Raw genomic sequence first — 27,809 nt, 5'->3', positions numbered from 1 at the left:
GGTTCAGAGACACCCCCCCCCTCCGGAGGGAGGAAACTGCATATCCTCCAGGCTCTAATAGAAATAGATATACATATATATTGGCAGGGCGAGCTTCTGTTTCATCTTCCATGACCTGGTATCTAGCGTAGATAAAGATCAGCAACCGGCACAGATGTGGAGGTTAGTGTTCTGTGTGTCCAGGCGTACAGTACTTTCCTTTTGATGGAGTTGCCGGCTAACTTTTTTTCCTTGCAAAGCGAAAATAGCAATTTAGCCTGGGGGCTTCCAGACTACTAATAAGGGGCACAAAATTTTGCTTAGCTATTAGACCTTGCCAGACCTGAAGATTTTTGTTCTTAAACTGTGGATCCGTTTGCCGCCCTGAGCTCTTTCGGGAGGAAGGGCGGGATATAAATGAAATAATCATAATAAATATTTGCCTCCTTGTGAAACGGGTTTATTTTTGCATGCTTCCCTAATTTTTTTCATATTTCTTATTCTTACCAACTTAGAATTGAATTATCCTTATTATTATTATTGCTATTAATAACATTAATAATCTAGCTCTGAATAATATGTATTCTTTAATTCAATGCACGTTTATTTGGTAGCAAGTCAAAGAACAGCCTATTGGAATGTGAGTACATATTTCTACATGTGCCTTTTGATCTTCAATAAATCTATGTATGAGAACTTTGTGGAGTTTTGTTGACTGCTATCTAGATTGAGAGAAAAGTCTCAGGACAGAATAAAATCAGTTGGCTGAAGCCACTCTCCGGGCAGTAAATGTCATTGGACTTACTCCTGAGTAAACTTACTTAGCATTGTGTTGTTGCTTCTGAGAAAGGATGCATAGGATTGTAAGTCTCTCACCTCTCTGTGTTGTGTGTTTATATTGTACCATTGTGTTTTGAGTGAGTGGAATTTAAAAGAAATTGTGTCATGAGTTTAAAAAACCCACCATGTTCTGTACTGGAAATTCAGAACAGATTCACACCTTGCTAACCCTATGCAAAACACATCACAAATAACTTGATTCCTATCAATATTAGGAAGTCGCCTTTGCTGTAGTTTTTCTGATGCCTGCTAAAAAACCTTGTTTGTAAGCCTACTCAGACATGTAATTTCATCATGTATGTTTTTAAAACTGTTGGTTTTATCAACATTTTGATTATTATGTCTATTTATTTTTTTAAGGTCCGTTGATTTTATCAGTAAATTCTTGTGAATATTTTATATTATTTTATGTAAAGTACTTCGAGGAATCCCACATGAAGCAGTATATAAATCTTGTTAAATAAAACAAGTAAATAAACTTGGGACACCCCTTTTCTGTATTAAGCCGATTGTTGAACCCACTGTATGGGCTTCTGATTCCCATGCAAGTGTGCAAAGGAGTGCACAAGTAGCCTTGGACTTTATAAAATGGGGGGGAAATAGACAAATAAGAATTCTAAAAAGTGTAACATGCTTCATCTACTAAAACGTGCCTATATAAAAGATTGTCCAGTAACATGTACAATGAGTAATACAATGATTATAGTAGTTCTTCTTAGTTGGTTTAAAAGCAAAATGATCATACAGAGTAATTCCTCCTTGTTTGACTTAGTATATCTACTACTTCTTTTCTGGAAGAAACATTCAAAATTTCAGATTCTAAAATGAATTTTCAGTGTGCTATCTTGGTTTACGATTAAGTGTGGCTATGAGAAGCAGGCAGTAATTGCAGAAGATGAGCCCTTCAAGTTCAGACAAGTGGTGTAGTTACAGTAGGTCCTAGTATGCATGCAGAAGGTTCCATCTTCAACCCCTTCCATCTCCAGGTAGGGCTAGGAAAGATTCCCTGCTTGAAACCCTAGAGCCTGTAGAGCTGTGGCCAGTTAATGTAGACAGTAGTGAGCTAGAAGGCTAGAAAATTATTAATAATTAGAATAATACATTCATGATTTATTAGACATATTAGTCGCTTGTTACCTAAAAGGTTTCCGAGTGGCTTGCATTTAAAAAATGCAAATAATGACTTGAAATGGAATCCTTGTTTACAGACACTAGCCTTCGGCCTTCATGTTTCTCATCTGTTGCAAATAACTCAAGATTACAGCTGCAATCCTGTGTATTTACAGGAAGAGTAGCTCAACTGGTGGAGCGTAAGACTTAATATCAGGGCCATTGGCAAAAGATCCTGCATTGCAGAGGGGTGGACTAGATGATCCTTGCGGTGCCTTCTAACTCTGCAATGCTATGCATACTTACTTGGGAGTAAATCTCATTAAACTGAGTAGGTAAGCATAGGATTGCATTGCACAATTAAGTGAGTTCCCTTCTGACAAGACAGTCATCTGGGGGCGTCTCCGTGACACAACTTTGCTAATTGGAACTTGCATTGCTTGACGTTTTCACCTCTCTTTTTAGTGCTCAGATTTTACTGGTCTGCCTTTCTATGTATCTAGCTCTGTATGTGGCCTGTTTCCAATAAATTAGCTGGAGATTTGGTCTCAAATCATTTTTGTGTAAATTATTTATCAAGGGAAAGGTTTAATTTCTTCTTGATTACAAAACAACTGCACACTACTTGGAACAGTTCCTAAGGTCTAGCCGTGTCAAATACTAGAGCAGGGACAGCCAATGAGCTGCCTTCCAGATACTGAGGACTACAACTCCCATCAGACCCAAACAGCATGGGCAGTGGTTAGGGATTGTGGGAGTTGCAGTCCACAATATAGTTTGCCCCCTGAGCTAGAGCACATCCAGAGGAAGGCAACTAGGATGGTGATGGGGTTTGGACCACAAACCCTGTGAGGGATGGTTGAAAGAGTTGGCCCTGTTACCTGGAGGAGGTAAGCTAAGGGGAAAGCTGACAGTTGATTACAGAAGATGGAACAAACCTGTTCTAAATTCCCTGGGTGGAAATGGTAGGCAAGCAGGTTTCAGCTAGGCAAAATTTTCTAATGGTAAGATCTTTTCAATAGTGGAAAATGCTGCCTCTTTTGCTGCAGATATTTAAGCAGAGGCTGGATGGGCATCTTTCAGGAATGCTGTAGATTATTACACTGAGCTGTGGATTGGACCTGATGACCTTCAGGGGCCTTCTAGTTCTAAAATTCCCTGATTTTATGATTTCCTTGGATGAAGAGTTTTATCAAATTGAAGCTGTCTTTTTTTGTTCCCGGTTCTCTCTGTTTGTGTGTACTGTGTGTTTCCCACCATGGGGCATCAAGTGGCTTCTTTGGGTGGATGAGCAATTTAGGTCAGAAACTTGACATGAGGAAATAATTGAACGTCTTAATGCAGCGCAATGGCCTCGATTTTGCTCCCCTCCCTCCTTTAAGCTATTTTTGAAAACATAGGAGATCTTCTGAAGGCTTAGCTCCTTTGGTCCTTAAAGGGCAACATCATGTCTCTGACTTTTGGTCCAAAGCAGTTTATTACATATATTATTCTGTCTCCTTAAATGTCCTCCATGTTGAGTTTACGGACTGACCAGTGTTGGAAACATATTGCTGGATTAAAGGGGACATTCTTCTGATCCAGGTTGGTCCATCAAATCTTAGTTGAAGAATAGCCAATATGGTGCCTTCAGATGTTGTTGGACTCCAACTCCCATCATTTCTGACCATTGGCTGTAATGGCTGGGGCTGATGGGAGTTGGAGTCTAACAATATCAGGAGAGTTCCATGTTGACTAGCCTTGCCTTAGTTCGTTTTGCTGCAAATTAACACTGTTTCCTCCTTGGGAATCTGTGTGCCAAGGGGTGGGGAAATAGCTCAGTGGCAGAGCATCTTCTTTGCATGCAGAAGGTCTCAGGTTCAGTCCCCAGCATCTCCAGGTAGGATTAGGAATGGGGAAGACTCCTGTTGCTGCTGCCAGTCAGCGCTGAACAAGCAATACTGAGCTACACAGCATAAGGCAGCTTCCCATGTTCCTATCCACGTACCACATGTAAGGATGGGTGTAGATATCAGTTGTTTGATATCTGTAGATGAACATTGTTCTCTTGAAGACCTATTCAGAGCTTGAATTTGGTGCTTTCTGATAAACTAGTGGGGATTTAGATCTCATGTTTACTAAGTATGGCCAAACTCAACTTGGGCTGAACAAGATTTTTTTGGGTGGGAGGGTAATGTCTTTGTCTTAAATTTTACAGTTCGTTTCACACTGTTTTCCTGTTTAAAATATTGTCACTCTGTTCAGAGTCTCTAGGAAGGGCAGAATCAACATTTAAATGAGCAAATCCAGCATTATTTTAATGACTTGTGCTTTACATTAAGCTAGCATTGTGTTACAGCCCCCAGACTCTCCCTTTCATTCTCCGGTTTGCAACCTGATTACTTCCTCAGTCTCTTACCTTCTTAGTTTTCAGACTTGCAACTGCATCACTGTTTTAGGATATGATCCTATGCACTCTTATCTGAAGAAAAGCTCTACTGAGATCATTCAGGCTTACTTCTGAGTAAACATGCATAGGATGGGATGAGGTGTGTGTGCTGAACATCTGGCCATGTTGGATTTCCATAGATGGCAAATGCAGCCGATGGTTAGATTGACTAATTGACTGGAGAGGTTCCTAATAAAAGCCATTCAAATGCTTCCATTCAGGATGTGCGATCGAAACGGTGGAAGACGGCTCAGGCAATGGCTGATTGAACAAATTGATAGTGGGATGTATTCTGGCCTGATCTGGGAGAATGATGAGAAAACCATGTTCCGTATCCCATGGAAACACGCAGGGAAGCAGGATTACAACCAGGAGGTGGATGCATCCATATTCAAGGTATGAAGAATATGCCTTACAGCAATGCTGCAAATGTCAAATCTGTTTATTTTCCCGAGTTCCTTAGTAGCTGAAACTTTCTATACCTTTATAAAAGCAAGCAACAACTTTTCAAGTCACAACTCTTGAGGTTTCTGTAAGTCTTTTGGAGGGTGCATTTTCACAATCTGGGCTTGTCCTCTATATTAAGAACATAAGAAGAGCTCAGTTGGATCAGACCATAGGCCCATTCAGTCTAGCATCCTGTTCTCACAGGGCAAACTGTATGCCTCTGGGAAGCCCACAACAGCGCTCTCCCCACTTGTGATTCCCAGCAACTGTTACTCAGTAACATGGTGCTTCTGACAGGAACTCATAGGATTGTAGAGTTGGAAGGAATCTTGAGGGTAAGATAGCCATTTTCAAATATCTAAAGGGCTTTCACATGGAAGATGGAGCAATCTTGTTTTCTCCTGCTCCAGAGGGTAGGACCCAAACCAAACAGGAGATTCCAACTAAACTGCAGTGAGAACTTTATGATGGTAAGATCTATTTGACAGTGGAAAGGGCTTCCTCAGAAGGTGGTGGTGGGCTCTCCTTCATTGGAGGCTTTTAAGCACAGGTTACATGGCCACCTGCCATAGATGTATTAGTTGAGATTCCTGCATTGCAGGGTTTGGACTAGATAGCCATCATGGCCAGTAGCCATGGATAACTTTATCCTTCATCAGTTAGTCAAATCCCCCTTTAAAGCCATCCAAGGTGGTGGTCATCACTACCTTTAGTAGGAGCAAATTGTGTCATATGTGAAGAAGTCCCTCCTGTTGTCTTCCTGTATTCAGCTTCATGGATGACTCTGGGTTCTAATATTATGAGAGAGGGAAACACTTTCTCCAGAACATGCATAATTCTATGTACTTATATCATGTCCCACCTTTATTATGAACTAAAAACTAACATTTTGAAGTTGTCCAAGCCTCTTGCTCACTTTGGTTGCCCTTCCGTGGCTTATTCCCAGTAGTTTTTGTAGCCTCTTTTAAAAACTACCTGATAAAAATGGCTTCTTACTACACTTTACTGAAGCTTCGTTTATTTCAGATAATTATTTTTCGCTTCCCTTCAAACTATAGCTTTCCCAAGGCAGTTTACATTACTATGAATATACTCTGTTTTATTTATAACAAATATTAAAATGTACAGTTTGAATCATAATGAAATAGCCAATTTAAAAAATGCTCAAAATAATAAAAATCAGTAAGAACAAATTTTCTTAAAAACCTGAACCAAAGGAGCCAGTCATATATATCTCAGAAGGGAACTCCACTGAGAAGGCCCTATCTGTAGTGCCTGCCAGTCTAACTGATCTTAAAATGCAGAAACATGAGTAAGGCCTCCAAAGCTCATCTTATGCAGCTGGAGTAGCTTTTACATAGAGAACGTGTCAAAGAATACGTTTGAAAAAGGAACATATTTTTTTGTGTATTTATGTGCTGCATGGTACTCAATCTGTTAGCTGTGCAAATCATCCTGTAGTGACACCTAGTGAGAGAAAAAAGCAATACAATACAGTACAGCTTTGCATACAATAGAAGGAAAAATACCCATACAATTCATATAGGATACCCATTTGAACTTTTAAAATAGTGAGATTGTGATGTAGATTTTGAATGATGAGGGGAAGTATAGAGAAGACATGAACTGGAATGGGAATCACATTTAATAAGACTGGAATGCCCATTGAGGCACTTGAATGGCAGGGATGGTCTTGCTTAGAGATTGTTCTCAGTGAAAGTCCACTGATATTTTTTTTCTCTCCATTTGGAACCTCAGAAAGCAATGGTACCTCTTTGTGAGAAACTTTCCTGCTTATCCTCTAGGCTTGGGCAGTCTTCAAAGGGAAATTCAAGGAAGGTGATAAAGCTGAACCAGCCACATGGAAGACAAGGTTACGCTGTGCCTTGAATAAGAGCCCCGACTTTGAGGAAGTGACGGACAGGTCACAACTGGACATCTCAGAGCCATATAAGGTCTACCGCATTGTTCCAGAGGAAGAACAGAAATGTAAGTGTAATGGAACCAAGCAGGATCTCATGGTGTAGCTCACAGTAGATTCTGCTTCAGACCACAGGCAAGAGATGATTTGTTTAAAGACACATACAAAGTTTCTTCATATCTATTGTACAGCAAGCCCCAAATATCTATGTGTTTTGAACAAACTGAGGGGCTGTTCTTGAGGAGAAAATGAATTTTGGGAGGAAATACATTGTGAAAACATTTTTTGTGTTTTAAAACTACATTATATTTATTTTATAAAGAAAACGGAGATGTAAATTTCCTAATAAATCAATTTCTTCTCCTGATTCTATAGTTACTTAATCATCTTCATCGTAGAGATTTGCAGACAGAAATATTATCTACCTGAATTCAAAAGTTGCAAACCACTTTGAAACTGAAGTAAAAGACTGATTGTGAGTTGAATGCACCGCAGGATTGTGTCCGCTGCAGCCCCCTTTGCATGTACGCCATAACCTGCAGTAGAATCTGCATGTGCATGAACTGTTTGCATGCAGGGATGCAGACTGTGTCTATTTACTGGTTCCCAGTTGCATGCAGAGTCTGTTCACATGTAGGCTCTCTTGGAAGTTATGAATGCATGCATGTGGTGCAGCTAGTGTGCATGATCTTGCTCCCCCTTGAACACACATTAACCACCAGTCCTTATGTGTAATGTCCTGCAGTTGCCATGACAGCTGGTCATTCACCAGTCATTCTGTCTAGGTAATATCCAAGAACCATGCATAGGAACATAGGAGAAACTGCCTTATGCTGACTCCATCTAGCTCAGTGTTGTCTACACTGATTGGCAGAGGCTCTCCAGGGTTTCATAAATTACATTTCCAGTCCTACTTGGAGATGTCCGAGATTGAACCTGTGACCTTCTGTATGCAAAGCAGGTTCTGTACCCCCAAAGTACAAGGGAGCTTCTCTTTGAGAGAATGGGAGATGGAGCTTGCTGCACATCAGGATTTGATTTACACACAAGTAAAAGAAATTCATCAAGGTGCTTTTTTCCTCTGATGGCATCCCCCACTCCCTTGACTGATACAGCTTTCTTTGAAAACCACACCACATTACTATGTGTCTTGCATTCAGCGAAGTCTCCATTCGTATCAAATCCCAGTGTCAAAGGCGCTGTGAGAAAGCTTTTACGGCACCTTTTATTGTCAGCTCAGCCTCAGCACCCACACCCCAGTGCTCGGTTTGCAAAGCCCCAGATGTCAAGGATACAGAGCAACAACTCTCCGTATTTGCCCTTTGCCGGAGTAAAGCAGAGCTGTGCATTTGTGGTTACAGTAACAGAACACAGAACGTCTGTCTTTGAAATGTCCGGTATTACACGAGCCTCGCTCTGTTTTATTTTTATCTGTGGTTTTTGGTGTGTGGTGACTTTTCAAGCATACAGAATTGAGCTGTCAAGAAATCACCCCCCATAAGGCTGCAAGGCTTAATGCTCATGCAAACGGCTTGCAGTTTTTCTGGAAAACTGTCCACTGTTTACTAAGTCCACTCACCTTTTTCAGTGGGCAGTATTGTGGCCAGGCATCTGGGCCCCTGCAGTGATCCGGCATGAGGACGGGGAGTCGATGGCCCCTTGTGCCGATCTGGCCGTGTCACTGGCCCATTGTGGCCCCGCTGGCCAATCAGTGCCGGTAGAGGGACGTGGTCGTGGGAAATTAAAACGTGGCACGGCCGCCCCCCCTCACCTTTTTACCAGATCTCCCAACCCACCCGCCCTCTTTTCATGCTTTGCTCTGACACAACCTTGCTATGGACAAATGTCGGCTGCCATATTGTTGGGGCTGGATAGGATTTTTTTCCACTTGGCAAGTTGGTTTTCGCCTACCTTGTGGCAATCGTCACAACTTTGTGAGGTTAGGCATTGGGTAAGCCTTTGTTTGGATGGAGGAGAGGTTGTAGCCTCTGCCTTGCCTCTCCTCATTAAGGGTATCCTGTTAAAGGGATCCGCAGGTGTGGATCCTGTCTGATGCCTGGACATGGGCTAGGGCCATGCCATGACCCCAGTGGGGACCCCTAGGGTTGCCCCTATTTGACGTAAGTCAGGCATAGGCAAACTTGCCCCTCCAGATGTTTTGGGACTACAACTCTCATCACCCCTAGCTAACAGGACCAGTGGTCAGGGATGATGGGAGTTGTAGTCCCAAAACATCTGGAGGGCTGAGTTTGCCTATGCCTGACGTAAGTGATAGGGCTCTCCCTATTGGTGGTTTACCCTTAGTTGGACTCCCTGCAGATGGGTGGGAGTTGAGATATAGCCTGGCTTCACCCAATGCCTAAGCCAAACTGCTCACATCTGTAACCAATAAAGTTGTGGCTTTTTGAAACCCATAAACCTAAATACTTGTGTCTGTGTGTTTATTAGCCACTAGGGGACTACGAGTCATGGGGGCCTTGGCATGCAAACAACCTGGATCGCAGGGTATCGTCAAACAGTTTTCAGATTATTTGGGGTGGAAAGTCGGATGGCCCTTACAGAAGTACCTAAAACCCTCTTGCAGAGGGCTAAACTACATGCCAAAGTTGCCACTCTTTTAGAATAGTTTGTAATGGTATTCAAACTGTGTTTCTTCCCAGGCAAAATGGGGATGGGGAATGGGTGCAGCTTGAGTGAAGTAACGGAAATGGAGTGCAGTGCTTCTGCAATAGATGACTTGATGAAAGAGGTAATTAACACCCCCTTTGCACATGCTAATATATCACTTTATTTCTTCAGACTTTCTTTTTTTTTGAAGGGTCAATTGTACAGTATATGTATTTTTGTATGCATTTGTTGGCATTACAAAAATTTCAAAGGATGGCGGTGCTGCAGTTAATGTATTGCTTTGGAAAGTGCAGATTTTGTAAGTTCACATTTAAATGTGAAATGAATCGAATTTCTCCTCTATCCTTCTCCACACATGCTCATTCCATGCACACCTTTGCCCTTGAGTGTCCAGGCTCTATGGCTGAGGAGGGCTTATGTGTAGTGCCATAGCGGGACTGGGCTGATGGTGTTAAATTCCCTTCATTCCATCCCCCTTTACTCCACCCAGAACAAAATTTACTGTACCATTTCAAATTTTCATTTCTTTTATTTCTTTAGAAAGCTTCATATATTGTTTAATTAAAAACAAACAAACCTGTAAGCTGTTTACATAAATAAGTTAATAAAATATTCATTTTTTTAAAAATAGCAAATAAATACATTAAAAACATGGTGGATGAAGTAATAAGAATATAGACAAAAGGAACAGTTTTCAAAACAAATACACATAATAAAATAAAATGTCTTTGTAGGCTTGCCTAAACAAAAAAGCCTTAGCAGGCAAAGAAAGTAGGACAATAAAGGGCCTTTCCTAATATCAATAGGCTGGGAGTTCCTAGGAATAGCTGCTGCCACATTACAATATTGATTTCTTGCCAGTGCAGATCAAACATTATGTGGCACTTATAAAAGTGCAAGCTCTGCAGATTGAAATGTGCACATATTGGGTGGCTATAGCATCCTATTAAGCATGAAATGGGAACTATGGTTAATGGATTCCAAACAAGGCCAGAATTTGGAAGCCACCTTTAAAACACAGTTTGGCCCTTCTTCTTCTTTGCTTATGTAGTGATGCAGAAGTAAGGAAGGGCTTTAACTCAGCGGCAGAGCATCTGTAATGCACGTAAAGAAGCTTTCAGGTTCAGCTCCCAGGACCCCCAGATAGGGCTGGAAACTCTGGGGAGTCACTGCCAGTCAGTGTAGGCAATGTTGAGCTAGGTGGACAGATGCTCTGATTCAGTATAAGGCTGCTTCCTATGTTCTCACAGTAAAGAACTGCCAGAAAAGCAGTTCTTCAGCTGTAATGGGGAAATTGGGCCCTGGAGATAATCCACTTATTGCAGCCTTTGTGGGATAAGAAATCTTTCCCCCATCTGGCATTTGGATTGTGTGCAAACCACAGTTTCACAACTGTCAAGCTGCAATTTGATGTGTGTGTGTGTGTGTGTGTGTGTGTGTGTGTCTACCTTAGGGGTGGTTTAAAAATTACTGAAACAATGTTAAGTGCTTTGAAACACACAGTGCTTTTGGGGGACAGTAGTCAGTTGTCTGGGGGTACCATCCCTTTTTTTTTTTTTACTGCTGGTTCTGCTGCCATTTTGTGCTGCCATCCATGAATCTTGTTATCAAGATGTGAGTACTTGATAAGAAGCAACAGCACTGGACACACTGACCTCTTCTCTTCATATGTGTAGCCAAGCGGGGGGGGGGGGGCAGGGAGGCAGTTGCTCCCCTAAATCAAGTAAATAAATGAAACTAACAGCTTGGTTCTGCACCTCTAACATAAAGTCTGTCCCCCCAACATAAATCCTGGCTACGTCCATGCTCTTCTCTCTCTCTCTCTCTCTCTCTCTCTCTCTCTCTCTCTCTCACTCACTCTCACACACACACACACACACACACAATTTTCCTCTCTCTGTCCCCCCCCACCTCTCTCTCAAAGTCAAATTCTCTCTGACACACATAGAATTTGTGTGTGTGTATTTGTATCTCCTATGTCTTTATAAGTATTACTCTTTATTTCTGGAGGGGCTCTTGGGAGACATCTTGTCATACGAAGCAACAGAATAACTCTCAGGAGCATCACTGCTTTCGGGTTACATATACAGTACTTATAATGTTAACATTGCCATCTCAATGGTCGTCTTCTATCTCTCCCCGCCCCCCATAAACTTTCCAGCCCCCCTCTGCAGTGGATGAATACCTTGGCACAATTAAACGAAGCCCTTCACCGCTTCAGGAGACTGGAAGAAATCCACCAATACCTGAGTGGTGGACTCAGCAGTCAAGTCCTGGTAAGGCACTGTTATGTTCTCAGAAAGTCAAGGTGCTCACATCATGGATACAGTAAACACCAGCATGTGTATCTTAAGTTACACGCAGAAGCTAAATATATAAGCCCTTCAGGTGTCCACATGAAATTCTGGTCTATATGAAATATGTTCCAATGTAGCCAGGACAGTGAGGTCCCCAGATCATTCAGTAATAGGCAGTGGGTATTTACCCTTCCAGGCTGAAAGTATAAATCTCTTAGCAACCATAAGGGCTCACAAGGTCCACTTATGTCCTGCCAGTTGTACTACAGAAATACTTTCATAAATATAAATACATAAGCCATCTTGTTTAGGCAGGCACTGGTTTTAGTGGGCAAATAAGTATTTATCCATTGCCTCTGTTTTAGCCACTGTTTCTGTTTTGCTTATAATGTAATTTAGAAAATAATAATGTATTTTTTGGTTGGCTTGTACAGATGTTAGCTGCCCGAAGTGGTGTGCAGACACCAGAAGGGCAGGATGTCACTTGTTATAGAAGTAAATAAAATAAACACATGTACCTTTTCTTTTCTTTTTTTAAACCCACAGCTTTGCCGCTGATGAGTGGGCTCACTGGCTACGAAGCAGTTCATTCAGGTATGGCAACTCTTCAGCTTCCTCCCTCAGTTAACATCTGGTACAGTTAGCCTTTGTTTCATTTCGTTTTCAACCCAAGTCTAATTTTTTTGAGGGGGGGGAGTTAAAGATACCAAGAACTCCTGCTTCCCTGCCCCCAGTAAAAGCAGTCCATGGTGACAGGCCCCTGTCAGAGCCACTATAACTTTGTAGCTGAAATTAGGTGCTTGAGTTTGCCATTTTCATTCTCCCTCCAGACCCCTTTTCCTTTCATGTTGTGTCTTTTAAACCGGGGGACAGGCACTGTGTTACCACAGATATTTCTGAGCCACTTTAGGAGCTATTTTCTTTTGCTGGAGAGCAGTATTAACAATGCTTTATATAAATAAGTAAATAACTTGGCCACATACAACCCCTTGATTGGTAATTGCCACATATCTCTTCACAGGCTATTCTCAGATGGTGATCAGCTTCTACTATGGCGGGAAGCTGGTGGGAAACACGACAACCTCTCGCCCCGAAGGTTGCCGGATCTCCCTTGGAGAGCTGCCTTATGCCTTGGAAAGCTTTGATCACGTGCGGTTCCCGTCGGCGGACATGATCCCAAACGAACGGCAGAGACAGATCACCAAGAAGCTCTTTGGGCACCTGGAGAGGGGTGTCCTTCTGCAGTCCAACAGGCAGGGCATTTTCATCAAGAGGCTGAGCCAGGGCCGGGTCTTCTGGAGCGGGAACACCATGATCTACAAGGACCGCCCTAACAAGCTTGACCGAGACGAGGTGGTCAAGATATTTGACACCAACCACTTTCTCAGAGGTACGGATGGGGGATGAATCCGATTCATTTCATGTGTAAAGACGAACCTACCTAATTTGCAGTTTCTGAACCAACACACAAACTGAAACGCAGCTACTCTTCAAAATTCACACCTCTCTGAATTTTTGCAGTGCGATTCTCCAGCCAACTCATATGTACCGAAACAATTATTCTGGGTCAAAGTGGGCATAAAAATGCATATGTTCATAAAAATATAACTTACAAAAACTGCATTGTAGTAGTAAGTTTTTTTTTTTTTTGCTTTGCAAAAACATATATGTTTAGGAAAATAAACTGATGAATTTGCACAGGGACTTAAAAAATAATAATTGTGAACTGATGTGGAAATTTGGGAAGCTGAACCAAAGACTGGAAAAATTAGAAACTGAAAGAAACTGAAATCAACAGATTCACCCACTCCCTCCCCAGAGGTCTGTGGGAGGTCGTGGTGCATTTCTCACTTGCTCCCATGTGCTTGAGAATTTTATGCACAGGGACATTGTGCACCCTCGAATTTGAAACTAAGATCAATGTGCTTTGCCAAGGTCACCCAATGCAGGTGTGATTCTGCACCCTGCATAAGTTATGTGTAGGTTCAAAATTTGCACGGAATTGCAGTTTGTTTTGTCTCTCCTCTCCATGGGGAAGAGGGGGAAAAGATCTCATCTAAGTCCTGGGTATTCTGTTCTTCACCCCATCTTTTGAGGTTTCAGCAGGCATTGCCACACACAAACTTAAAATATTTTTTTGCACTCTTAAGGGCTAGAAACTTGTTTCATTTTTAAACAATAATAATGAAAAGCTGAGATTCCTAGAATTCTCCTCCCCATGCACCTCTCAATATGTTCTGGGAGTTCCCCAACCATGTGAAGCAAATTTAGGGGGCACGTGGGGAGGGAAGAGGGAGGGGAAGTTCCACTGCGGAACTGTTTAGTTGGATGCTGTCCAAGATTATTATTTTTTTGAAAAAAGTAAGGATAGCCTTACTGAATTGTATTTTTGAGTATCATAGAAGCATTATGCACACATAACATTCCCTTGTTCAGCATTCCAAGTACCTCTGTCTCCATTTCATTACAGACCCACCTGCAGTTGGGCTCCCAGACACAGAGACAAATGACTTCTGCCTCTAATTAAAACATTTGCCATTTTCTTCTTCTAGAACTTCATCAGTATTACAACAATCAAGGCCGCTTCCCGAACAGCAAAGTTCTTCTATGTTTCGGGGAGGAGTTTCCAGATGCTACCCCTTTACGCTACAAGCTGATCCTTGTTGAGGCAAGTATTATAGCCTGTCTTGGTGTCAGTTGTTTATATTATCTCTGCGCCCCCGAGTTCTTCTCTGACTTGAGTTCTCTCATTTATAGTGCAAGACGATCTTGTGACTTCCCAGTGTTAAATTCAGGGAAGTTCCTCCTTTCCCACCCTCAATGTAGCATCAACAATCAAGTGCAGCACATTTCTTTTCTGTTTTGTTTTTAAAGCAGGCAACCAAGGTACTAGTCCTCATGTTTTGGGGAAATTGTTTTAAAATGTGCTTTATGCTCAGGGTTGCCTGATTTTGGTGTCAGTAAGGCATTCTGTTCCCCTAAGTTTGGCAAGTGAACCTGAGGTGGCCTTCCCCTTCCCTTTATGCAGGTAGGCCCCTTCACAGAGAGAGCTGTCTGCTCTCTAGATGGCTTGGTGTGCCAAAACATTTATTTGATACCATTGGCCTGCTAAGCTGCTGCCTACAGAGAACACAGAAGTGTCATGTTCCCTGCCATTAAGGCTTAAAAGTCTACAAGAGATGAGCAAGGCCAGGAAAAAGGGAGAGAGGACTTTTACGGAAGAAGTCTTTCCAGGCATGGTCTGCGCTTCATAGCTCTATGTCCAAGCATCCTTTTTTCTTTGCACTCCAGACCCACCAAAACCTGATGGGGGAAAAACCACACTCAGACACAGAACTTAAGTGCAGCCTGGAAAGGGTGTGGATAAGGATGGATAAGCCCTGTATTCACAAGGAGGTTTCTCTCATCATAATCATCATCATGTAGACAATGCAGATAGATACAACCTCACATTTGACAGCCTCTTTCAAGTATTTCCGCTATCAAGTATTGCAACAAAAAAAGAGAGAGACTATAGTAATCCTGCAATTTATGCACATTTAACTTGTGCATGGTCAGCTTTTTGTACTTGGCATTTTTTTAAAAAAACAACAACTAAAAAGGGGGTGGGCGTCCAGAAAAAAAGACTTTGGCAATCCCACCTGCCATTGCATCCAATGTGTTTTGACTATACATGATTTTGGCTTTAGGTGCAATCCCTGGAACATAACCCCAGCATAAATTGAGGGCTTAGTGTACAGAATTGTTTATCCTGTAAGGAGAATATTTATAAGAAAGAGAGTAGAGTAGGACTAGCACTGAATATTAACCCAGAGTAGTATTCCACTGGTTGCCAATTTTTTTCCTGGCCAAATTCAGGATGCTCTCGTTAGTGTTCAAAGCCCTAAATGACGCCAGCCCCAAATACCTGAAAGACCGCCCCCTTCCCTTCAGACCACCTTGAGCACCAAGATCAGCAGAGGGATTCCTCTTGGTAGTTCTCTGCCCTCAGAGGTTTGGGGTGGTGGCAGCAGTCCAGGAGGACCCATTCTCTGTGGCAGCCTGTAAGTTGTGGAACTCCCCAAAGACGTACATCTCACACCTTCCTTATACACTTCCTGGCGATTGCTGAAAGCATACCTCTTTGCACGGGCTTTTGACACTTGAGGTGTATATTTTTAGGACCTGCCTTATTTATGTAATTGCAAGTTGTTTTAAACTGCTTTTAATATTTTGTTGTCATGTTGTGTTTTAATGTTGTAAGCCGCCTTGGGGCCTTATGGTGAAGGGCAGGATAGTAATAGTAACAACAACAATAACAGCAACAATAGTATCCACAATTGAGTAGGACCATTCTGCTGCACATCTTAAGGCAGCCCTGTTCAGGGAAGTTTTTAATCTGTGATATTTTAGTGCATTTTTGGTTTTTATGGAAGCCGCCCAGAGTGGCTGGGGAAACCCAGCCAGATGGGCGGGGTACAAATAATAAATTATTATTATTATTATTATTATTATTATTATTATTATTATTCAATCCTTCAAAGGTGCCACTGCTCAAAATAAGGATTTCTGATCTTTTCCCAACTTTAGATTGAGCAGCTGAATATTCGTCAGTTGGTGGAGGAAGCTGGGAAGAGCGACAGCAACTCTTTGATCCACCCAATAGGCGAGGAGCTGCATTATGACCAGATATATAGGAATTTCCAGGATTCTTGTGGACCACACCAAAGACCCATTTTCCGAGAAAACCAGCAAATCACTGTTTGAGAGAATCCTGGGCAAAACATTTGTTTTTTAAGGATTCAATTTAGATCTATTTTTGTATCACCATCATCCATTTAATTTTTCCTTTTGGGAACATTGTTCTGGGTTTATACATGTAGATGTGTGTGTGTGTGTGTGTGTGTGTGTGTGTGTGTGTGTGTGAGAGAGAGAGAGAGAGAGAGAGAGAGAGAGAGAGAGAGAGTGTTTGTGACATCTTGTTTCCCCATATGGAATTTGACATAAAAAAGGAAACAATTAAACATTCCTTTGGGCTTCTCAGCACTGTAACATACATCCAAAGTAGCTTTAAAACCAGTACTGGGGTATTGCTGGATGGCTTTGTTTTTGAAAGGAAAAAAGTGAGGTTGTGATTCAGCAGCTTTGATCCCAAAAAGACACATACCATGTTGATTCATTGGCCTCAGAACAGAGAGGGACATCTGTAGGGCTGTTATGCTGACTGGGTAATGTGTTTCCTGAAGAGGAGGGGTAATGCAAGCTCCAACCACTGTATCTCCCCCCCCCTTTTGGTATAAATGTCTGCATTTAGGGGAATATGGAAGTGTCCCCAAGAAACATATCTCCTTGTGTTGTTTAGTACTGTGCATCTAGATGGAGCTGCTGTGTGTGTGTTCAGTGTACCTGGAATGTAAACAATATAGATAAATAGATGATAGAGATAGATATAGATAGATAGTTATAGATAGATGATAGATAGATGATAGATAGATAGATAGATAGATAGATAGATAGATAGATAGATAGATAGATAGATATAGATAATTCATACACACACACACACACCCTGCAAGCCCCAGTGAATGAGAGACGCTTCAGCTGCAGAGATGGGCTTATATGAGCTTTGCAGAAAGGGACTCAAAGGGGTTGATTCACATGTGCATGTCAAGTCATCTGATTTCTGTGCACTCAATCACTGGCAGCTAAGCATGTGAGCAGAGTCCACCGAAAAGTCTAGGGGTGATGTGAAAATGTTATTGGTGGTGATCTCCAATAGCTTATTCCCATGCACTGGCAGAGGAAGGGGGGTGCGGTGGGTGCGGTCCACCCCAGGTGTCATCCCTGAGGGGTGTGTGACATCACTGCCCCGCCCCCGGGACACTCGCCACTCACTGTGGGCGCCACCACCCTGGGATGCTCACCCCGTGTGCGGCCCTGCCCCTGGGTGCACAGCGTGTTGTGGTGCTGGAGCAGCTAGATCCACCTCTGTTCCCATGTGCAAGTAATTCTTTGATGTTGCAGTCATCAAGGTCTGCTCCCCTGCTCCCAAGACGCCCATCTTTAGCTGTCTTGTGGCTGCTTTGCTCTCTTTATATTTTCAATATATCCCGGTGAGAATTCTGTGATGACTTTGTTGACCAAGTGGCTTCTTACCTATGCTATTAAGAAACCACACCTAGCTATACATTTTTGCATCTATGTAATATATTCCTGTGAAGTTTTATTTTAGCTCATATTGCGTAGTTGTTTTTTGTGATGGAGGGGGAAGGTAGATTATGCTAAGTCATTTAAGAACTAAACAGAATGCTGAACATATGAAACTTGTCTTATATGGAATCAGAGACAGACCATGGGTCCATCCCAGTTTTGTCTACACTGACTGACAGCAGATCTCCTGACAGGAGGTCTTCTTCCAGCCCTGCCTGAAGATGATGGGGGATTGAATCTGGAACCTTTTGCATACAAAGCAGATGCTCTAAAACTGAGCTGTGGTTCTTCCTGATTTTGTTTTATTCTTAAAGAGTAACGTGTACCTCACCCCCTTAAGCTATATTAACTATGAAGGGTTTCTCAGTAAACAAAATATCCCAAGAGCGAAATGTGAACAGTTCTACTTGGTGAGACCAGTAAGGTAAAGGTAAAGGGACCCCTGACCATTAGGTCCAGTCGTGACCGACTCTGGGGTTGCGGCGCTTATCTCGCTTTATTGGCCGAGGGAGCCGGCGTACAGCTTCCGGGTCATGTGGCCAGCATGAGACCAGTATCCTAGCTCAAAAGGTCAAGTGATAGATGCTTCAGAGCAGAGTTGGGGGAGTTTATTCAGTCTGAGGGACACATGGGGGTGTCACATGACAGCGGTAGCTGAGGCAGTGAATGTGACTCTGTGCAGTTTCTATGCACCGATTCCTCCAGCCAAGCAAGTAGGAGAGAGGCATTGCTACCATTCTAGGACAAGCTCCAGCAAGTCTTAACAGCTGGAAGGCATGGAGTGGAGTGTGTGGCCTAGAGAGAGTCCCAAGGGCAAGACAGAGAGGTCCAGAGGGTCCCTAAGCCTGAGGTTCTCCACCTTTAAGAAGAAGAGCAGCAATATGTTCTTGGCTCTTTTCCATCCGGGCAAAGTTTTGAGGAGGATGCTGTATATATCTATGTTAATGGGGAAAGCATAGACGAGTGGGTCCATAGAAAGGTGGTGCTGGTGGGGATCCAGTAGGATATGCATCAATGAGGACCAATTGAAGGGTCCCAGAATCAGAAGCTATGTAAATATCTGTGTATAGAGCTACATCAGCCTGGGCTCTTAAGGAGCTATTAGCACACATGCGCTTCAGAGATCCCTTGTAACTGTGAGCACACAGCTCTCCCATCCAGTGGAGGGAGCAGTTTCGTGTGTGCCAAGAGGTGAATGGGTGAGCACTGCAACTCATTTGTGCACATGGCTGTGTGGATTGGGAAATCTCTGTGTTTATGCCATGGTTGCAGCAGGAGGAAGGGGGTAAATCTCTGTGTTACTTCTTGGTACATCAGGGGTGTGACACAATCACTAGGAGGGGGAGAGAAGCAGGAGTTAATTGCAGCTTTTCTAGAGAGTTGCATGTCTTGCTCTGAGTTTGGAGGTGGTAGTTGTGACCTCCCCCCGCCCCTGCATTGTAAATGGGGAAGAGGAATGCACAGTAATCCCAGGGGGGAAACACTTGTAGAGTATTGCAAAAACTACAGTGGTTAAAATCCAAAGATCATTGAGGGACAACATTCATGTGTGCTAAAGCATGTGTTCAGTGTATGTACAGGTTAGGAGTGTGTACAAGCTATCATTAATACAGACCCAGCCTGCTTGTGTGTGTGTGTGTGTGTGTGTGTGTGTGTGTGTGTGAGAGAGAGAGAGAGAGAGAGAGAGAGAGAGAGAGAGAGCAGTCATGGAGATGCATTCATTGTTTGAAAAGGGCATTATGCGCATTTTGCTGTCAGCTTAAAACCAAAGTGATTGCTTTGATCCTGTGCTACCACGTGCATGATGGAACACCCACATGGAGCTTCTATCTTGTGCAAAGTCTTGTCCACTGAGGGCAGAAGTGAGCAGGGAAACTTGCGCTCAAAAGTGTGTGACTATGCACCCCTGAGAACAGACACAGTGCTTTGGATGAGTCTGAATGTCTCCATCTATAGTAGGCAAAGTATTTATTGTAATTGCTTGTTTTAAAATGTTTTGTGATTGTGTACCAAAGGTACCTGCCAATAAATATCTATCTTTCATAACCTCTTGTGTCTGCTTTCAAATGGGTAAATAAATTTAGTCTCACCTGATTATGCTTGCATTTGTCTTGTTGGGTGATAGTGGTGCTTTTCTCTGTGTGTATTCTGGGGGGAAGGGGGGTTGGTGGGGGTGTAGGGAGGTGGTGGTTGAAATCTGCATTTCAGTGCACAGAATATGTGGAGACATGCTAAAGGAACTCCCTTTCTTTTCTTCCGCTGCTATAGAATTTTGGGGACAAGTTTTTAAAATTTGGGTATTATTATTTATAAAAATATTTCTGTACTGCTAATTTGTTTTTTTTTTAAAAAAAAAAACCAGAACTGTTTGCAACAATTGTTCATAAAAAACAATACGATTTAAATATATATATATAAAAGTTAAAATCAGAAATCAGGTAACTGTTGTGGAACAACATCTTCTTAACAGCCTGCATAAGCCTGATGGAATAGAATAGTTTTCACCAGCTGTTTAAAAGTTGAAACAGAAGGCACCTCTATGGGCAGAGTATTCTACAATACTGGGCCAATGACACTAAAGGCTCAGTTCCTTCTTGTCAAATGAGCCTCACCAACTCTGGAAATGACCACCAATATTCCTGCAGGGGTGTGACACTTTAAACAGACTAAAGGTAAAGGTAAAGGTACCCTGCCCGTACGGGCCAGTCTTGCCAGACGCTAGGGTTGTGCGCTCATCTCACTCTAGAGGCCGGGAGCCAGCGCTGTTCGCAGACACTTCCGGGTCACGTGGCCAGCGTGACGAAGCTGCTATGGCGAGCCGGCACCAGAGCAGCACACGGAACACCGTTTACCTTCCCGCCAGTAAGCGGTCCCTATTTATCTACTTGCACCTGGGGGTGCTTTTGAACTGCTAGGTTGGCAGGCGCTGGGACCGAGCGACAGGAGCGCACCCCGCCGCGGGGATTTGAACCGCTGACCTTTCGATCGGCAAGTCCTAGGCGCTGAGGCTTTTACCCACAGCGCCACCTGCATAAGCAGACTAGTCTACATTAATCTCAGGGTCATGGGTTCAAGGGCAAAAGATTGGGCAAAAGATTCCTGTATTGCAGGGGGTTGGAATCATGTTTCCTTCCAACTCTACAACTCTATAATTCTATGAAAAGCATCACAATAGTGAATGATTTGCATTCTAGCTGAGGACTGGGTAGGTTCCGTGACACACACCCACCCTCAACAAGAACATCATTCTGTGCAACACTCAAGTAAATGCATGGGAATTCATTCTTTTTGTTGGCGAAAAAGAGTGGGCGTGCCTTTTGTGTAGTCTGTTGAACCATGAAGATTTGTTCTGGCTCAACATGGTGTTGGTCATGTAACAGGGCTTATGTAACAGGGCTATATACAGCTCTCTGGTAGGGCTCTTAACAGGGGCCTGCAACAGAGTTTCCTCTAGTGGATGAGCATCGTATGCTAGGTTGTATTTAAAGGGGTGGTGCATAGGGGACAGAATGCAACACAGCCATCACTGTGGCATTAGCTTTCAAGGGAGGTGGAAAGCAAGGCAAGGATTACATTGTAGCTCGGAGGTGGGGGACTTTAGTCCCAAATGTAGCCCTCTGTGCCTCTGTGTCTGGTCACTGAACTCTCCGCAGGTGACAGCCCTCACTAAACCCTATTTTGCACCCTCCTTGAATGTTTTTGCCCAGCTGGAAGGTGTCCTTGAATTTTGATTATGACCTTTGCTTGCCTGGATGGAGAGGACTGTGTGAATGTGTGTAAAAAGTTGCCTTTTGCCTTTGAATGTGTGTAAAAAGTTGCTTTTTGTATATAGGCAACATTTCTATTTATTGCTCCTCTCACACTTGCCTCTGGAATGCGGCCCTCAGAATATTGCCCAGAAAGGAATGCGGCCCTCAGACTGAAAATTCTTCCTCAGCCTTGCTGTAGATGGAAGGCTAAAATGCACCATAACTACCAGCCATTCTGTGCACAAGAGCAGAAGACATGCCAAAGTTTAGGCTAGCAGCAGTTTTGTGCTTGGCTTCAGGTCCAATGAATCTGTAACCTGGAAAGATCCAGCAGGATGCTCCAGCTTCCTTTGGTACTGACCTGATGGGAATGTGGAGAGGCTAAAACCCACCAGAGGTTGCTTTCAGTTAAAACAAGCTCTCAGGACCGTGAACACTGGGCTGCATCTGCTTCCTCCAAATCTCTTGTGTCTATGCAAAAATGTGTTGGAAAATCATCATCTGCTTTTTTTTTTATAAAAAAAAAATCTTTTTGCAGTGAAAACTATTGCTCAATGTGAAATTTCAGGCCATTTCCAAAAAGTATGCCTCTGATTTCTTCTTGACATTGACATTTTGTAATCTGGGACATTCTCTGCAAGATGCTTCAAGTCAACTGCTCTAAAACAAACATTTGCAGAAGAATTTAAGAAGAAGGAGGCTGCTGGATCAGGCCAAAGGCTCATCTAGTCCTATTTTCACAGTGGCCCAATGGATGCTGATGGGAAGCCAACAAGCAGGACCTGAATACAATTCCCACTTGCATTCCCACTAGTGATACCCAACACTTGGTGTTCAGAGACAATAGCTTACAATCATTGAAGAGCATACAATCTGTACTAAGTATAAGGGGACAGGTCTCTGCCCTGGAGAGCTTACCATCTAAGATCTGACACAGGAAAAAGATCTAAGGAAGGGGAGGCAGCAACAGACAATGAAAGAACCTGAGGTATTTCACCTTTGTTTTGGCTTATTAGTTACAGAAGGGCAAGGGGGGGGGGGTCAGGAGTGGTGCCAAAACTATTATGGAAAAGGTGCTCAGTAATCCTGTTTACTACACAAATGGCCACAGAGTACTAAAAGTAAAAAGGAGGATGTGGTTCAACCTGAGTGGCACTTTTGCATGAAAAAGCCACTTCAGTGCATGGGTACCCTAGACCACATCTATGCCTTACACTTAAAGGAGTATTATGCCACTATAAACTGTCATGGCTTTCCCCAAAGCATCCTAGGGACTGTAGTCTGTTAAGAGCCTTATTCCCCACACAGAACTACAATTCCCAGGGTTCCTTGGGAAGAGGCACTGATTATTGTTCTGATGTAGTTCTGTGAGGGAATAGAGGTCTGCTAACAACTCTCAATACCCTCAACAAACTACAGCTCTCAGGATTATTTGTGCAGGAGCAATCATGTTTAAATGGATAATGTGTAGGCAGCCTAAGGAAATAGATTGATTCACATGCTTACTGTCCAAACCAATAACATCTGGAGGGCACCAGGTCTCCCCCCACACCTCATTTACAGGAACACATACAGGTAGAGTTAAATTCTGGAGCTTGGTGTTCCAAGAAGAGAATTATTCTACCATCTGTCAGACAGATGCTGCTGATGTCCTTTTGTTCGGAAAGCGAGAGAGGAAGACAGCAACCTTTCAGTTTTCCAGCTGGAAAGCAGAACTCCCTTGATGAGGTCAGATGCTGCATTGCAGAATAACCAATGATTAAATAAGGGATTCCCTGCCAAGGCTCTTTGTTGTAATTTGCTAATGATTTTGCACTGGTGCTTTAAAGCTACAAGAAACCCATTTGTTTAAAAGGCCATTTGCTTCCATGTGGAGAGGGAAATGCAGGTTTCAAGCAGCAAATTGCTCCTTTTCTTAGCCTGAGTTCATACCCGTCAACATTTCTTGAATCAAAACAGGGACATCCTATTCTACGCCAGGAAACTTCTCCTGCATTGGATCTCCCCACACACATAGACGTCATATGCACATCTACATTGATCACATTGAGCCAATGGCAACCTCTCCGCCAAACCTGCCTCGCAGGATTGTTGTAGAGAAAATATGTGCAAGGGAAGGCATCGTGTACAACACATTCAACAGATAAAGGGAATGAAACAAAATTTCAGCTGTAAGCTGCTTTGAGGGAGGGAAAAAGTAGGAGATGATGATGATGATGATGATGATGATGATGATGATGATGATGGAAACCGTGAGAATGATCAGAAACATGTTGTTGTTGTTTAGTTGTTTAGTCATGTCCGACTCTTCGTGACCCCATGGACCAGAGCACGCCAGGCACCCCTGTCTTCCACTGCCTCCCGCAGCTCGGTCAGACTCATGCTGGTAGCTTCAAGAACACTGTCCACCCATCTCGTCCTCTGTCATCCCCTTCTCCTTGTGCCCTCCATCTTTCCCAACATCAGGGTCTTTTCCAGGGAGTCTTCTCTTCTCATGAGGTGGCCAAATTATTGGAGCCTCAGCTTCATGATCTGTCCTTCCAGTGAGCACCCAGGGCTAATTTCCTTAAGAATGGATGCGTTTGATCTTCTTGCAGTCCATGGGACTCTCAAGAGTCTCCTCCAGCACCATAATTCAAAAGATCAGGAACATACCAGAGAGTAAATCCTATTGAATGCAGTGGGACTTACTTCTGAGTAGAAATGTTTCAGACTGCAGTGTAAGGCTGTCCAGCCTTTGCCCTGTTACCTGGGAGTAAGCTCCATCAAATATAGTGGGACTTACTTCTGAGTAGACTGTGTAAGGTTCCATTTTCAATAAAGGAATAAACACTCCATGCATTTCTCAAGAAATAACTGGCTGCTGAAGCATTGCAATGAAATATTTTGAAGTGGATGGGTGACCTTTCCCTTCAAAATTATAGGAAGGGTTTTGTATGCCAGCTTCACCATTTCCTTTCAGTATAAACAGGACTTTTGCACTTATACATACACCACTTTTAATTGTTCTCCGAGATGTGGAGGGGAGGAAAAAGGAAAAGCGGGACATTCCGGGATCAAATCAGAAACCGGGATGGCTTCCGTAATTCTGGGACTGCCCTTGGAAAATCAGGACACTTGGTATGTGAATTTTGCATTTTAAAATTGCTCACTCATGCCTTGCCACTTAGCTTTCAGGCCAAGTGCACATCAACTTCTGCAACCTCACCTTCTCATCTGTGGGTGGGGAAAATCTCTGTCAGGACCCGGAGTGTCTCAGTTTCTCACAAGACTGATGCAAATAGTTTCTCTCTTTCAAATGACTTTCATTACAAATATTTTCTTGGTGAAACTTGGCACACCATGTTTCAGGCACGAGTGTATTTTCTGTCCTTTTTGTATAATAGAACATGTGATTTGGCCTATATCAGGGTAAGATTTGCTAGTGGTACATTTTGAAGCACAGGTGCTCATCATGAAAGCCGCCCGTAGTTGCACCTGCAATGAGAGTGCAGTTGTGCTCTTGGCCAGCTTGCAGGCTTTCCATTAGGGCATTGAGTTATCAACTGTAAGAGCAGGATGCCAGATTAAATGGGCCTTTGATCTGATCCAGCAAGCTCTTTTCATGTTCTTAGCCATGAAAACAAAAATGCAGGCCTATGTGTTGTTTCTAGTCATGCAGGCAGCTATGTTGATTCATTATGACACACACCCACACCCACACCCACACACACCCCACCTTATGCATCATTACTTGGGAGTAAGTGCCATTGAACTCAGAGGTGCTCAATTCTGACTGCACAGGTTCAACTCTAATATAACCAGTGCTATTTTTCTAGAAAAAGACGTGTGGAATTCAGCATGAATACCTCTCTTGTTGTCTTATAATGGCATTGGCATCCACCTGAAAGGTGCCAGAATTGAGTTCTGGCAAGTTCCACATGAAAAAAGCCCCGAATATATCCTATATCCTTTAAAATGTGTTGTGGGAGGGAGGGTCATTGTTTTGTTTTTCTTCTTGTTATGTATTTTGTGCTTTTATGTTGTATTTTTATACTGTGGACTGCCCTGAGATCTACAAATTAAAAAATAAAGTAAAGTAAAATAATATATGCATTTTTGTAAACACTGTTTGGTTAGTTGGTTAGTTCTGTTGCTAATCAGTTTGCTGAACTGTTTCATTTTTTGTTTTTATTTTAATGCATTGCATTTTTTTTAAAAAAAAGGATTCTGAACTACTTTGCAAATTACCTGCTAGTGTGAAGCCATGGTAAATCTACCAGTCTTTTAACTTTTGTACAAAAACATAATCTTCATCATCATCTACTACCACCACCTCCCACTGCAGGAACTTTTATGACCAGCATTGCTGCCTTTACAGGTGGTTAAATGCAATTGCTAAGTCACATGATTAGAAGGAAGCAGCTGTGTGTTTCCAGCTGGGGAAGTCTAATATAGGCCTTTGTGAATAACCTTGTAGCTTGGCGTGGGTGTCACTGATCAAGCAACATGGGATTTTCTATTGCTTATTGCACCATATATATTAATAGTGATTCTGTTGGGGCTGGCCCTTCTGTAATCCAGAAGGCACCATCCTTCTCACACAAAGGGGGGAAGTCCCAGAATGTGCAAAAAATTAATTTTTTAAAAATAGTCTTACGGGGACCATCAAAGGACTGTGGAAATCTAGAGGGTATGGGATGCTGACCGATGGGAGGCTGGAACAACATGTTCCTGGGGGGAAAAAAACCCACCCCCAAAGGGGAATGGAATGGAGTATCCTGAAGAAGGATTCTAACACACCAACAGCAGGAACACTTCATGCTGCCAAATTTAGTTGCAGCCAGTTCAACTACTGTTTATACAAAGTATTGCGATTGTGGGTAATGCAGTAAAGCCTATGTGCTGAACTGCCAGAGATGGAAGGAGTGTGTGTGAAGGAAACTTAAGAAGAGGACAGACGTTGTGGAGAACTGAGGGAAGGAAGGAATGAGGAATCTGCATTAACATAGGGAGTTGCCTTAGACTGCGGGTCTATCTAGCTCAGTATTATCTAGATTGACTGGCAGCAGCTCTCTGGGGTTTCAGAAAGGGTCTCCCAGCCCTACCTGGAATTGCCAGGAATTCAGCCTAGGATCTTCTATATACAAAGCAGATGCTCTACCATGGAGCTACCAGCCCTTTCCTGATTTCAGTGACCCAGAAGCAACCTTTTAGTTGATATTCTGGGAAGCTGCTTTATACCAAGTCAGCTTGTATGCCCATCTAGTCCAGGAATTACTCTAACAACCAACAGTGACCCTCTAGGCTCTCAGGCCAGAGGGGTGTTTATCAGTCCTGCTAAGATCCTGTCAACTGGAGATGCCTAGGACTGAACCTATGACTTTCTGACTGTGAAGCCTGTGCTCTGGCCTCTTTTCAACTCAGCCCTGTTTCCCCCCAATGCTGATTCTCAGACTTCACACTGGATATCACCAGAGCCAAATACACTTGCCAATTAAAGGTGACAAAAGAGCACCTGATGTATTGCTCGTATTTTTGTCTTTATCTTTGTCTTTATACAGAGAAAAGGAGAGAAAGTGATTGGCCACTCTCATTCCAAGGAGCTCATTGAAGAAAGCTGTAGAAAAGAATATGCCAAAAGGGAGATGCTTTGCTTCTAGATAGAAAAGCAGTAGGTGACGTAGGTTAATTTCTGCATTGCGTTGCATGGTGTCCTCACTAGTGTTGAGGAAATAGCAGTTCTGGAACTTATGATAGATGACTGAGGTGGAGAGCCAGTGTGGTGTAGTGGTTAAGAGCAGTAGACTCGTAATCTGGGGAACCGGGTTCGCGTCTCCGCTCCTCCACATGCAGCTGCTGGGTGACCTTGGGCCAGTCACACTTATTTGAAGTCTCTCAGCCCCACTCACCTCACAGAGTGTTTGTTGTGGGGGAGGAGGGGAAAGGAGATTGTTAGCCCCTTTGAGACTCCTTAGGGTAGTGATAAAGCGGGATACCAAATCCAAACTCTTCTTCTTCTTCTTCTTCTTCTTGATGAATGATGAGTGAGTAATGTTCAGATATGTGTTACCCAATCAATCAATCAATCAATCAGTCAGTCAGTCAATCATTTATTGTGTTTGACTAAAAGCCATCACAAATTAAATTACAGATCCAGCAAGTCAATTAAAACCTGTTAAAAGAAATCCAGAGATATACCGTATTTTTCCGTGTATAAGACTAAGTTTTTTCCTAAAAAA

The 27,809-nt window shown here is 42.9% G+C and overlaps 1 protein-coding gene across 4 annotated transcripts; it reads left to right on the top strand.

Moving 5' to 3' along the window:
- The first annotated feature begins 60 nt into the window (after positions 1–60).
- On the top strand, positions 61–19,885 carry IRF8 (interferon regulatory factor 8). Of its 4 annotated transcripts, XM_081869987.1 has the most exons (9): positions 1,994–2,264; positions 4,579–4,753; positions 6,610–6,793; positions 9,386–9,474; positions 11,515–11,629; positions 12,197–12,244; positions 12,672–13,040; positions 14,203–14,318; positions 16,220–19,885. In XM_081869987.1, exons 1-9 carry the CDS (start codon positions 2,224–2,226, stop codon positions 16,394–16,396), a joined length of 1,314 nt encoding a protein of 437 aa, XP_081726113.1. In that variant the 5' UTR covers positions 1,994–2,223; the 3' UTR covers positions 16,397–19,885. The 4 variants fall into 4 exon arrangements, with proteins under 4 accessions (XP_081726111.1, XP_081726112.1, XP_081726110.1 ...); XM_081869985.1 differs by lacking the exons at positions 1,994–2,264; positions 16,220–19,885 and adding an exon at positions 61–162 and having other exon boundaries at positions 14,203–15,989; XM_081869986.1 differs by lacking the exons at positions 1,994–2,264; positions 16,220–19,885 and adding an exon at positions 504–619 and having other exon boundaries at positions 14,203–15,989.
- The last annotated feature ends 7,924 nt before the right edge of the window (positions 19,886–27,809 follow it).

Source organism: Podarcis erhardii (assembly GCF_964252035.2).
Source record: "Podarcis erhardii genome assembly, chromosome: 7".
NCBI lineage: Eukaryota > Metazoa > Chordata > Lepidosauria > Squamata > Lacertidae > Podarcis > Podarcis erhardii.
The sequence above is the reverse complement of the archived record's forward strand: the minus strand, read 5'-3'. Positions and strand labels throughout refer to the sequence as shown.